This window comes from Glycine soja, chromosome 6, assembly GCF_004193775.1.
Source record: "Glycine soja cultivar W05 chromosome 6, ASM419377v2, whole genome shotgun sequence".
In the NCBI taxonomy this organism is placed as follows: domain Eukaryota; kingdom Viridiplantae; phylum Streptophyta; class Magnoliopsida; order Fabales; family Fabaceae; genus Glycine; species Glycine soja.
The window spans coordinates 22853233-22866606 of record NC_041007.1 but is presented as its reverse complement, the minus strand read 5'-3'; the positions used below and the strand labels follow the sequence as shown (position 1 = coordinate 22866606).

At 38.5% G+C, this 13374-nt stretch overlaps 1 protein-coding gene across 1 annotated transcript; it reads right to left on the bottom strand.

The window, feature by feature from the left end:
* Window positions 1–196: 196 nt before the first annotated feature.
* On the bottom strand, window positions 197–13003 carry LOC114416714 (putative GPI-anchor transamidase). The gene is made up of 10 exons (XM_028381691.1): window positions 12594–13003; window positions 12100–12141; window positions 11869–12013; window positions 10010–10239; window positions 9620–9677; window positions 2345–2422; window positions 2122–2210; window positions 1659–1740; window positions 851–1024; window positions 197–757 (listed from the first exon to the last, which is right to left on the bottom strand). The coding sequence occupies exons 1-10, from the start codon at window positions 12737–12739 to the stop codon at window positions 593–595; spliced, it is 1209 nt and encodes a 402-aa protein (XP_028237492.1). The 5' UTR covers window positions 12740–13003; the 3' UTR covers window positions 197–592.
* Window positions 13004–13374: the final 371 nt, after the last annotated feature.

The window sequence follows — 13374 nt, the reverse complement described above, 5'->3', positions numbered from 1 at the left end:
TGATATGATGTAAATTTTATTATTATTTTATTTAGTGTTCATTTTCTGATGGTAGAAATTGCTTGTGTAACTATTTATCAAGTATTAAATTATTTGTGACAATTTTTAACCATAAAAAATTGCTACACTCCATTTTTAATTCATCTTAAATAAATATGTTTTACAAGGGTGAAAAATATAGCATTTATTGTACAAATAGATAAAATGATCAAACATATTCATTTCCGAGTTCTTAAAAGAGCAATGTTCCAATGTTGGACATCAACGTAATATCTAAACAAAAGAGAGAACGGTTTTACAAAAATCATACAGTTTACAACCATAATCATAATCATCAAAATACAAAGCGAAACATGACAGCAGCAGCAGGCAAATACCAATGGCTACCAGAATGAACTGCACCATGGCAAAAAACAATGGCTAACAGAATAATACAGCTGATAGGCAACAACTATGAAGCTGCTCTCTCAGTAGTTTGCCCCCCATATTATGCAGCCAATAATCTTCTTTTTTGGGTGAAATTGCATTTCAAGCAAAAGTGGCACATAGCAGCATCAAAGAAATCAAGAAATGTCTCGGCACTGCTAAAAAATTATGGAATGTTTCCCCAATCATACTTTGATAGCCATGTGGAAAATATCAACAAAGGAAGCATTAAAAGCAGTCCATAGCACACCAAACTATCGATGCTTTCAAAAGTATTCGCATTGCTGAGAATAACACTCCATAGTTGTCCAACACTATACTGGAGATATTTCTGCAAAGCGAATCCAGTGTCCATGATTTTCAGCTTTACGTGAAACAGTTTAAATTGTAAAAGCAATCTGAATGAGGCATAAATTAAATTCACCTCAGCAGTTAAATTATTAAACTGATCCTCCTCATCTGAGTCACTGTCAGATATTGATTCATCCAGAGACATTTTGGTTTTTGCTGCCCCGATTTTTTTATTTGACCGGGATCTGTAGGCTGAATCAGTATGTATCGTCTTCATTACAGAACCAAAGAAGTTTGTCACAGGTACCTAGAAAGAAGGGACAAAACAAGAACTCATCACTTGAATCAAACAAATCATCAACAGTAGCAGATATCAAACTAAATCATTAACCCTATCCAATTAAAAACTAAAAATTGAGCTAAGAGATAAAAATCAAAACCAAATTTAAAAATCAATTCTATCCAAACTAAACTAAAAGTGTGCGAAGTTCTATATTTTGTACATATTTAAGAATTTTCCTATTGCTGTACGCCAAATTTAATTTCCTTGATTGAATTTGTATATATGCTGTAAAATTGATAATTAGTTATGACTTATTTCATGAATTTGGATAGTCAAAATTTGGATTGGATTGGATTGAATTTCTATTTTGAAACAAAACCAATTATATGTTATTATAAGGTAGTGTCTGGCCGGGATCAAACATACTCTGTTCAATTTAATTAATGGAACCCTAACCTAGGGATCCAATTAAAAATAATTTAAAAGTTCAGGGACCCTATTACAAACTTCTGAAGGTATAGAGACCAATTTAAAAATTTTCAAATAGTTCAAGAACTAACAGACTAATTTTAACCTTAGGAAACTAGATTCATTAACACAAACAATAAATTTACAAAAAAAGAGCAAAAGATTAAAAATAAGTCCATAATTTTATTACCTCCTCTAAATGGCGTTGGTATAGATCCATTCTGTAATATGCGGTTGACATCAACAAATTTGGATTATATGAATTGAAAAGGCTGCAAAACAAACACCCAAAAAAACTGAGTAAACAAATTTAGCCTTCATTGACATGCTGCAGAACTCATTCCAGCTGCTCTTAAGCCTGGATTTATGAACTTGCTAACCAAATAACAGAGGACAATGATTTTGAGCATTTAAAAATGATAGAAACATGAAAGTTGTTTTTACCAAAAATGGGTCAATTAAGTTTTAATCACCAATTGGGTTTTAAAGAGGACTGTTTTAAACAAAGATTAAGAAATAGAACTGCATCAAATGTTTGGAAAGTAAAATTCAATTAAAAAACCATAAAAGAAAAGAACAAGCCTACTGTATAGACACTTGATAGCAAGGATAAAATCCTTAACGTGAAAAGGCTTATAAAAATTTTAATGTACCTGCTCAATGAAGCATTGTCATACATATTCAGCCTCTCAAAGAAAGCAAGAGTGTAAAATGTAAAACGATCAACAACTGAAACGCCAACCTGAATATTTTATAAAGAACAATTACAAAAGAAATTTAGTCGTCCAGAACATGGACTCAAACAAGAAACCCAATGGATAAACTGTAGCGATTATGTCAAATAATTGTATGAAGGACTGTTAAATTTATACATACATCTGAGTCCAAATGATGTGAATATGAATTTTCTCCTTTCTTACTACTTCCAATTGCCAAAACACCTGGTGAATGAAGCTGCCATGGTTAGAAAAAGAACAGTCAGCAACAAACCTTAAGGAAGAATAATCAGCTAGACAGAAAACATAATTTCTTATTATCACATATAAGCAATTATAAATTCCAGGTGGAAATTGAAACAGACTGGCTTGGCATGAGCTATACATTTTAATAATTAATCGACACTAAGTGCTAAGAGTATTGATTTAATCCAGGAAGATAAAACCTATGGAAGGAGGAGAAAAGTAACAAAAAAACAAAAAGCAGACTATTCAAATTCATATTCTTTGTAGTTCAAGATATGATGTTTAATTGGAAGGGAAGGAAAATATGTTGTACAATTAGTTATGCAGGTATACGTTAGCATGAGGATGAAGCTAAAACCACAACCCTCAATATAGGAAAGTTGTAAATCTCCGTTCATCAAAATTATGTAATTGCCACAAAAATGCTCATGACAGAAAGCAAAGTAACCATCATCATTTAGATAAGCAGTGTATTATTCCATCATAACATGCTGCTGATTATCTACAAAGAAACACACACACACACATGAGAGAGGGTAGAACGAGAGAACGAGCGAGTCAGAGAGGGGGAATACGAAGGAGAGTTCGTGACAGTGTAAGAGGGCGCGTTCGAGTGAGAGAATGGGAAAAGGGGGGCCAAGGCCATCATCCATCCCCAACTAGCCAACATGGGGCGAAGTATGCTGTTAGAGAAAGGAGAAGAAACACCAGATATGGTGAACACAGGGGTCTTGCAGAGAGTAGGAGGGCAAATTACGAGGAGGATAACAGCCCTACTAGAACTGATGAAGGGTGGGTGGAAGTATCTCATAGGAGGAAGAAGAAAACAGTAATAAAGAGAGGTCGTTCTGTGCTCAATAATTGTAAACAGCAAGATAGGAGTGGTACATGGAGAGATAAGGATGATGTCACATCCTTCTACTTCTCAAGATTCCCTGATGGGCTAAATGAGAAGGATTTATGACAGACTTTCCAAAGGTGGGGTAAGGTGTGGGAGGTTTTCATCCATAAAGCTAAAAACAAGGCAGGCCATAGATTTGGTTTTGTCAGGTTCAAGGAGGTTCATGACGTACAGAGGTTGGAAAGGCAGTTGGATAATAGTATTTTCCTTGGTGGGATCAAAATGTTTGTTAATTGACCAAAGTTTGAAAGGGACAAGGTGAATAGAAGATATCAGTATGGTACTTTTATACACGGAAAGGAGAGAATACAGGAGGTGCTGCAACATGACAAAGGTGATCAGAAAGTATATGACATAGGTGGAAGACTTCGGTCTTATGTCGAGGTGGCTAGGGGGGGTGACACCAGGAGAGGATACCTGGTCTAACCAGAAGGTGGCCTTTCAGGGTGATAACAGACTTGTCCAGAGCCCTGTGATTTTGAACCCAACCACGGAACACAAGGAGTGGTTACAGAAGGCCTGGGTGGGTAGATTGAAGAATAGGGGCATGTTTGAAAGAGTGGAGGAGGAACTGAGATGGGTTTTAGACCCCGATATCAACCCTCGCTACTGGGTTGATGACTGGGTTATCTTACCTAACCTTGAAGATGATAAGGCGCTCCGTTTAGTGAACGAGGAAAGGATGAACGGCTCCACACCTATCCTAGACCTTCAGAAGTGGTCCCAAAATATTTTTCCAACACACAGGTTGGCCTAGGTCCTGCTATGGGGCTTACCGCCATTCGCATGGGAGGTAGTTCATATGGAGAGGGTGTTGGCGGAGCTTGGTGAGTTGGTGGAAGTAGATGAAATGGTGGAGGAGCGATGGAGGATGGATGCGGCGAGAATTTTGATTAGAACGAAGCGGAGGCCGGGAATCGAGACGGCGGTGCCAGCTGTCATCGACGGAGTGGACGTCGTTCTTCATGTCGTTGAAGACATGCATGGGTTTGGAATGAAGACGAATTTCAAACAACCCATCACGTGTTTTCCTCCATCCCCCCTTTCAACGGAGCCAAACACCCCGGTAACACACGCAGGCCAAACCCCAGGGGCCGACATCGATGGAGCCTCCATGGACGGCGGGTCAGACGGCTCCGACGGTGGGTACTCCAGGCACTGGAGACATATCCAACCGGTCCACGTGGGACGTGACCATCGGACCCAACCTATCGACAGCTATCATCTGGACTGGGCTGTCGCTGACAAGGACGACGTGGCCCAATCGAACCGCGACAACAAATTCGTGGAGGACAAAAGTCCTCAGGTACCCAGCAACGGTCATCTGTTCCAGGAGGGGAAACCATTAAATGCTTTGCCTCATAGTGGGAGTTGTGTAGACATGCAAATGGAAAAAGTAAACCACAACCCAAAGGTTGTAGTGGAGGAGCAGAAAGAAGAAGTTATCGAGGTGGCAGAAGTGGATCAGAAGCAAAAAGGCTTGGTGGCTTTGTCTGGTGCTAAAGCTGGTAATCTGGAGGGTGAAAAGCAAAAAAAGGAGCTTTTAAGGAAAGCTTAGCCTGTAGAAGGGGTCAGTCTAATTTTTTGGAGAGTCAAACTCCTTTATCTGCATGTCCTTCTAATATTCAAAAGGAAGGGGGGGAGTTGGGCCAGCAAACACTAGGCCCATTTAACTCTGTTATGAAATTTTATGTTAAAAGAAAGGAATTTAAGGAATATAGTGAAGAGGCCCAATCTGCTCTGGAACCTCCCAAGGAAATAAACCCTCAGCCTTATGAGGCCTGTCAGAAAGCTTGTAAGAAGGACCCGAGAGCCAACATTTGTAACCAGGCTACCTTGGAAAATCAATTGGCTTTAGTCAATGATATGGGCCTCACCTATGGAGAGGAAACTCAGAAGGTCAGGGACATGATGATTCAGATGGAGCAGAGAGACAACTCCATGGCAGTTGAGAGGGGTATCAAGAATCATCAATCATGATTATCCTATCTTATAACTCTAGAGGGCTGGGAAGGGGGATTAAATGGGCTGCTATAAGGAGGCTCAATTTAATTCATAAGATTGATCTTGTGTGCATTCAAGAAACAAAAAGGGAGAAATTTGATAAAATCATTTGCCAGTCAATGTGGGGGGATTCCACTGTCTCTTGGGAGTGTGTCCCCTCTGTTTAGGCAGCTGGTGGCTTACTCTGTTTATGGAACAATTCAGTTTTTCATGTGGATAGAAGAATTAAAGGTCATAGCTTTCTATTGTTAGATGGGAGATGGGTTAGTGAAGATCAGAGGCTTTTCATAGTCAATGTTTATGCCCCTTGTGATCTAGCTGGGAAAAGAATATTGTGGGAGGAGTTAAGACAGCTGAAGTTGTCTAATCCTAATGGTGTTTGGTGCTTCCTTGGGGATTTTAATAGCATAAGGAGCCAGGAGGAACGTATTGGATCATCCCAAAGGGTGACAGACAATTCTGACATTTCAGAATTTAATGCTTGGATTTCAGATATGGATCTTCAGGAAATTAGAGGCTTTGGTGGTAATTTCACTTGGTTTAGGTCCAATGGATCTGTCAAGAGCAGACTTGACAGATTCCTGGTCTCAGATCAATGGTTAGCCCTATGGCCTGATACCTCTCAGCATGTTCTCCATAGAGATTATTCAGACCACTGCCCTGTTCTTCTGAAAACTAAGATGGTAGCTTGGGGTCCCAAGCCCTTTAGGGTGGTGGATTGGTGGCTCAATCAAAAAGGGTACCAAAGGATGGTGAGGGAGGCTTGGTCTAAGGATCAGTAGGGTGGATGGGGGGGGGGGGGTATTGTTCTTAAAAACAAGCTGAGAAACCTCAAAAACACCATCAAACAGTGGAGTATAGTCAATGCTGATATTAATGCTAGTAAAATCCATGACTTGGAAATTATAGCTGGTGATAGACCCTTATCTGAAGATGTAGTCAAAGCCAAGAAGACCATTCAACAAGAGTTGTGGGAGGCTTCAAATGCTTATGAATCCCTGTTGAGACAGAAATCTAGAGAGAAGTGGATTAAGGAAGGTGATAGTAATTCAGCTTACTTCCACAAAGTTTTAAACTTCAGAAGAAACTACAATGCTTTTCAGGGTCTCTTCATTGATGGTGTTTGGGTTCAATAGCCTAACCTAGTCAAGGATGAAGTTCTCAACTTCTTTCTCCATAGATTTACTGAAGATAATCTGTTCAGACCTACTCTAGATGGGGTCTTCTTCCATTCCATTGATCAGAATCAAAGAGAGGGGACTACTGCCCCTTTTTCAGACCAAGAAATTAAAGATGTTGTTTGGAGTTGTGGTGGAGACAAATGCCCGGGGCCCGATGGATTTAATTTCAATTTTATTAAAGCTTTTTGGAGGGTGTTGAAACCTGAATTCAAGATATTTGTGGATGAATTCCACTATCATGGAAGGTTCCCTAGAGGCAGCAATGCTTCCTTCATGGCCCTTATTCCTAAAACAAGTCATCCTCAATCTTTAAATGATTACAGGCCTATTTCTCTCATTGGGTGTATGTATAAAGTCATAGCCAAGCTTTTGGCAAACAGGCTGAGGAGTGTCATTTCTGGTATTGTTGATGAAAGACAATCAGCTTTCATAAAGGATAGACATATCCTTCATGGAATTCTGATCCTTAATGAGGTGGTTGAGGAAGCTTTGAAGAGAAAGCAGCCAGTCATGGTTTTCAAAGTGGATTTTAAAAAGGCCTATGATTCTGTATCTTGGTCTTTCTTGGATTATATGCTGTCAAGAGTAGGCTTCTGCACTAAATGGAGACAATGGATTGCTGCCTGTCTCCAATCAGCAACCATTTCTATCTTAGTCAATGGAAGCCCTACTAAAGAATTTGCCCCCACTAGAGGTCTGAGACAAGGGGACCCTCTAGCCCCTTTGCTTTTTAACATAGTGGGTGACGGTCTCACTGGTTTGATGAGAGAGGCCATTCTGAAAAATCTTTATCGAAGTTACTTGGTTGGGAAGCAAAAGGAGCCTATTAATATCCTCCAATATGCTGATGATACTGTCTTTATTGGTGAGGCTTCTTGGGAGAATGTTCTTGTCTTGAAGGCAATGCTTAGAGGTTTTGAGATGGCCTCCGGTCTGAAGATTAATTATGCTAAAAGCCAGTTTGGGATCTTTGGAAATTCTGTTATTTGGGCTCATGAAGCTGCTCAGTTTTTGAATTGTAGGCATTCCCTTTCATTACTTGGGTATTCCTATTGGTGTCAAATCTTCAAGTCAGGTGGTATGGGAGCCGTTGATCAGTAAATTTGAAGCTAAACTCTCTAAATGGAATCAGAAAAGCTTATCTATGGCTGGCAGGGTCACCTTGATAAATTCTGTCTTGAATGCTTTACCAATTTATCTCCTATCTTTCTTTAAACTACCTCAAAGAATAGCTGATAGATTGGTGTCTCTGCAAAGGAACTTCATGTGGGGGGGAGGGGGAGCATGATCAAAAGAAGATTCCTTGGGTCAAATGGGATGACATCTGCCTCCACAAGAAAGAAGGGGGACTGGGAATCAAGAATCTGCTCAAGTTTAATGCAGCCCTGATGGGTAGATGGATTCGGGATTTATATTCTAATCAGAATCAATTCTGGATCAGGGTTTTAAATTCCAAATATGGAGGGTGGTCAGCCTTGCAGAATGGCAGAGTTCATTGCTGGGATTCTCAATGGTGGAGGGATCTTAGGAAGCTATATCAGCACAATGACTTCAAGATTATCCATCAAAATATGGCATGGAAGGCTGGCTGTGGGGATAAAATTAGATTTTGGAAAGATAATTGGCTGGGGGAGGATGGCAACTTGCAACAGAAATATTCTCAGCTTTTTATGATTAGTAAGCAGTAGAATGATCTTATTTCCACCATGGGAAACTTCTCCCAAAATAATTGGAGCTGGGATTTGAAATGGAGGAGACACCTATTCGAGTATGAGGAGGGAGTAGCTGTGACTTTCATGGAAGAGATTAGTGCCTATCCTATTCAGAGACATCTGAAAGACAACTTGCTGTGGAAAGCTGATCCTAGTGGGCTGTATTCTACCAGGTCAGCTTATGGGCTTCTGTCAAATCAGAATAGACCTGCTTCAGATGGGAGGAACTTTCAGCTAATTTGGAAATTAAAAATCCCCCCAAAGGCTGCCATTTTCACCTAGAGGCTTATTAAGGATAGGCTCCCCACTAGAGCTAACCTCCATAGAAGAAATGTGGACCTGCAGGAGTATGTCTGCCCTCTTTGTCATATTGAGCAGGAGGAGGCAGGCCATCTTTTCTTCCACTGCAATCAGACTATTGGCTTGTGGTGGGAATCCTTGAGGTGGATCCAGGCTATTGGAGCCCTCCCTTCTTCTCCAGCAAGTCATTTCAGTCTATTTTGTGATGATTTTGTTGTAGGGAGAAACCATTCTAGATGGTGTGGGTGGTGGATTGCCTTAACTTTTGCTATTTGGAAGCATAGGAACTTACTGATTTTTCAGGGCATTTCTTTTGTATCTTCCAAAGTGATGGATGATGCCTTATTCCTAGCTTGGTCCTGGTCTAAAGCTAGAGATAAAGACTTTAATATCCCTTTTAACCATTGGTCTTCCAACCTTATGGAGGCCTTTGCTTAATCTGGGTTGTTTCTGTTTTGGTTGGGTTTTGTGATGGGTTTCTGTTTTGTTTTTGGGAGGCTGGCAGCATAGCTGCTTTGTATGTTCTATCATCAGTACCCCTGGTACTGTTTTTCGTATTAATAATATTATATATTTTCTGCCTTCCAAAAAAAAAAAGTAACCATCATTTATACAGAAGGAAAATTGACTGAATTTTAACAAAACTCTTTCATAATTTTATTTTTTGTATGAAAAATATACATATAAAATAATGAAATCTAAAAATTTTGGCCACCTAAGAAAAGTAGCTCAGCCCTTGATTACCCAGGCACTGTTTTTACCAATGATAGAAAATATGACCATTCCATCAAGGGAAAAAACACCATTTAAGAAAATAAATCTAATGAGGTGAATACCTAAGGTATGCATTAAACTTGGACAGATATCAACTCTAAAACTAACATTTTGCACAATTGAATTTCAGAGAGTGTACTGAACTACTGCTGTACAGGTAAAAAAAATGTATAGAGTAGAACCGTACTCCAATATGCACTTCAACAATAAGTGTTAATTAATTCTGGACAAGGAACACTCAAGAATCAAGATCACATACTGTTATTTCATAAAGCATGGGAGTTTTCAAGAATAGTAAAATACAAAATCAATGAGACCTGGGAGAACAGAGTAGAGGCTTGGCAGGTGTCCACCATTATCAGAAGCTCCTTAAACCTAACAAATCCCATTATGAGTATGAGCCAAAAATGAGTTCTTAGTCCAATACATAAGAATAATAAATCAGAGTCCTTATTCGTGAGTTTATTTGTCAAGGACACGGTTAGCATTGTTCCAGTGATTTCCTCTTCATCTTTATTGTTTTCTGTTTTGTAAGGAGGACTCACTATCCTCCTCTTTTTTTTTTATCAGCTCACTATCCTCCTCTTTGTAAGCAAAAATCACCACCCCAACAAATAATACTTCATTAATAAAAAATTCTTTTTCATTTCATGTAATCAATTTACAATTCATAGGTCACAAGTAAAGAGTTGAATAAGAAATACTACCTGCGCTTTTCTTTCATTTGCTTCACAGCATCAGCTAAATCATGACTTTGAAGCTCTTCCGAATCCTGAAACTTCAAAAACTCATCACCTCCATGCCCTGTCATATACAGAAGAATATGACTTCCTTCATCACTAAGAAGTCGCTTGGACCTTGGAACAGATGTCTCATGACGTCCGGTAAGTACCCGTAAAAAATTTTCCACTGTCACTTCATAGCCACGATAGTCTACCTGAACAATTACGGGCAAATGATCATCCTCTAAAAGATACAGCATATCAAGAGCCCTAAAAAAGTAGAAAGAGACAAATGTTCTCTCTTAATACTACAAGAGATCAAGAAACAATTAAATGAGAGAAGAAAATGAACATGGGACTTTTTCAAGTTTAGCCATTGAGCAATATATCAGTAGTACCTTCTTCTCCACTAGAGAACATAACATTTGGAATGAAAATGAACATAAAAACATTACATGAAAGTAAAAGATATTTTCTGGATGTAAGCAGACTTTTAACAAGAGAGACAAACTCAGGTAACTGTCAAAGAAGTTATGGGCTTTATACAATCTATTAATTAATAATGCACAACTGCCCAATAGATGAACTAAACTACTTGAAGTTAGATTCAACCTTACACAGAAAGTTCTCTACCAGGTGCAGCTTAGCTCTGTTAGGCTCATTATGAAGCAAAGTTTTCATAAAAATACTTGCATTTCGTAACAATTTCATTAATTAAATCATAGTACTACATGCACCTTCATAGCAAAATGTATGAATAATTAAATATAATGTATATGTTTGTAAAGGAATCTCAAAGCTTATTTTAGATATTTATACCACAAGCATATGGATACAGTCAATGAAGCAAACCTAGAGAAGCCTCTGCCAAACTAATAGAGAACTCCCCATATCCCAGATAAAGTTCTTGAGATAGATTCAGAGACATAATAGGATTTCCATATACAATAAAAACCTAAAGATAGAGTCCAATATATTGACAACAGAGTTCTATCAAAGACAGCCAAGCCAGTTTCCCTCAGCAAGGATGGCAGATTTTTTTTTTTGATCAGCAAACATAATATATATATTAATAAATAAATTGAGTACCAGAGGTACTAAAGTACAGCTATATAATTGCCCTTACTTTGGTTCCAGTACAGACTAAATGGAGTCTGGTTAGGAACCACAGCCAGGCCATACCCTGATGTTAAACTCTAATATTAATCTATGATTATATCCTCTAGTGACACACAAACCCTTCTCTTAGGATGGCAGAATTTGATTGCGTCATTTTAGACGACCTGAGGAACTTCTAATATGAAAGAGACATCCATCAAGCACACAAATGATTGATTTTGTAATTAAATCTTATTGCCAAGATGTAGTTTTTATTTTGTTTTTAATTTGGCCACAACATTCCCTCAAAGTGAGGCAAATTTTTGGGTTGCGGCCTCAACCTGCCTTGGACCTCATAACTACACACATGCTTACAAATTTGTCTATTGTAGGATCACTAGGATGCAATACATTTCCAAAGGAATCTTAGTTCTACAACAAAGCTATAAACAAAAAAGTAAAGAACACATGCAAGAGATGAGTTCAGGATAAGTTTCATCCAGCTAATCTAGCTTTGGAACCCAAAGTTCTTACAATGATAAACCACATTTTGGAAATGTAATGATTCAATGAAAAAGTACCAAATATACAAAGGAGTTAGCTTAGTGTTTGTGATTGTAAAACAAACAGTCCTAGGTTTGCACACAGAACCACAAGGCAGAGATAGCTTAACAATAAAGATCTTCTCCATAATAGTCTATAAAAGATTCAGATTTCAGACATAAAAATCCATACCAAAAACTCACCTCCACATTATCCCCATACAGATTAAGTCTATGGTTTTCATTATTAAAAACTTGGGCAGGGTACTTGTTTCTAGCATTACATGCCATGTCATCTGCAAGCATGAGTATAATCCTCTCATCCGGTATTCCTAGCCGCTTAACTGTCCTGAATGAGAACGAAGTTAAAGGCCAATAGATCATTGTCAAGCATCATTCAAACAGTTAAAAATAAGTCCAAAGTTGTATACGTACCTATACAATGACAGGGTATTGGCCATATGCCGGTAATTAAACCTGAATAAGAGAAACAGAATACTTAGTATACAATCAATGTCATAAGACAAGAAACCTCAAGGTAAACTATATTTCATATTTCCTCTGTAAGCCGAGTTGAATGTTTTTGTGTGTACCAGACTTACAATTTTTCTATTGTAGGATCACTAGGATGCAATACATTTCCAAAGGAGTCTCAGTTCTACTTCTACAACAAAACCATAAACAAAAAGTAAAGAACCCAGTCCCTTATGGTCATTGTCATAAGCCATATCAAGGTTTTTAAAAATGGGTGGCAACCATGATTTGGGCAGCAATATCAAGGTTCTTTAACTATCCGTAACTGCAATTTTGACCGCATTTACTGCATTTGTCCACGATGCTGAGTGTTGTAAACCACCTTCATATGGGGTTCAATTCCTACGGATTAAAAAAAAATACTAATCGAGTAAGAATAAGAAAAGTTGATGTACCAGAAGCGAGATGTGCAGACCAAAACAGCCCAATTATTAGTGTGCATCGTAGTCTCAGACGAAGATGAGGAGTATGCTACAGGGTAGCTGAGAAACATTATCAGTAGTATCATTACCGCTACTTTCTTAATCACACCTAATCCCATGCTTTTATTCTCTCTATGATCAAAGTTGTCCTTCTTTTCTTCCGGTACCAAACAAGAGTTCCATCACTGCAACCACACAAATCAATCCCGCAATCTCAAGACAACTGATTCGGCGATCATGTAGGTCAAACCAAGCACGGGCCTAAATGAATTTGGTGCCGGTGCCGGTGCCGGTGTCGGCGGGAGTGTAAATAAATTAGGTAGTTCTTCAGGCGAACGAGATCGGTTTTCTGGTGGCAGTAATTGTAATTTTTCCAACACAACCAAAAACTCTTCTTCAAGTATATTTTTCTCCGGGCTAGTTTCCTTGGGTGGCCCACAGATCCAGATCCAAAGGGACTACTATCCCCACCATTATTAATTCTCTTTCCACCCTTACTTTTTCTCAGATAGGCAAAAAGACACTGTTGCACTCCTCTTATTTTTTTAAACCCCGTTGAAATACTTTCTTTTTTATTTTTTTACTTTTACCTGGTGTTTGGTTGAAGGGAATGGGGAAGGGAGAGATTTTTTTAAACCTGTAATATAAAAGAAAAAAAAAGGACAGCAAAAACAATGCAAAGGACCATTGAGGTTATTATTTATTTTAATTTGGGTATTTGACATTGTATTTTATATAAAACTTTGAATTTGCA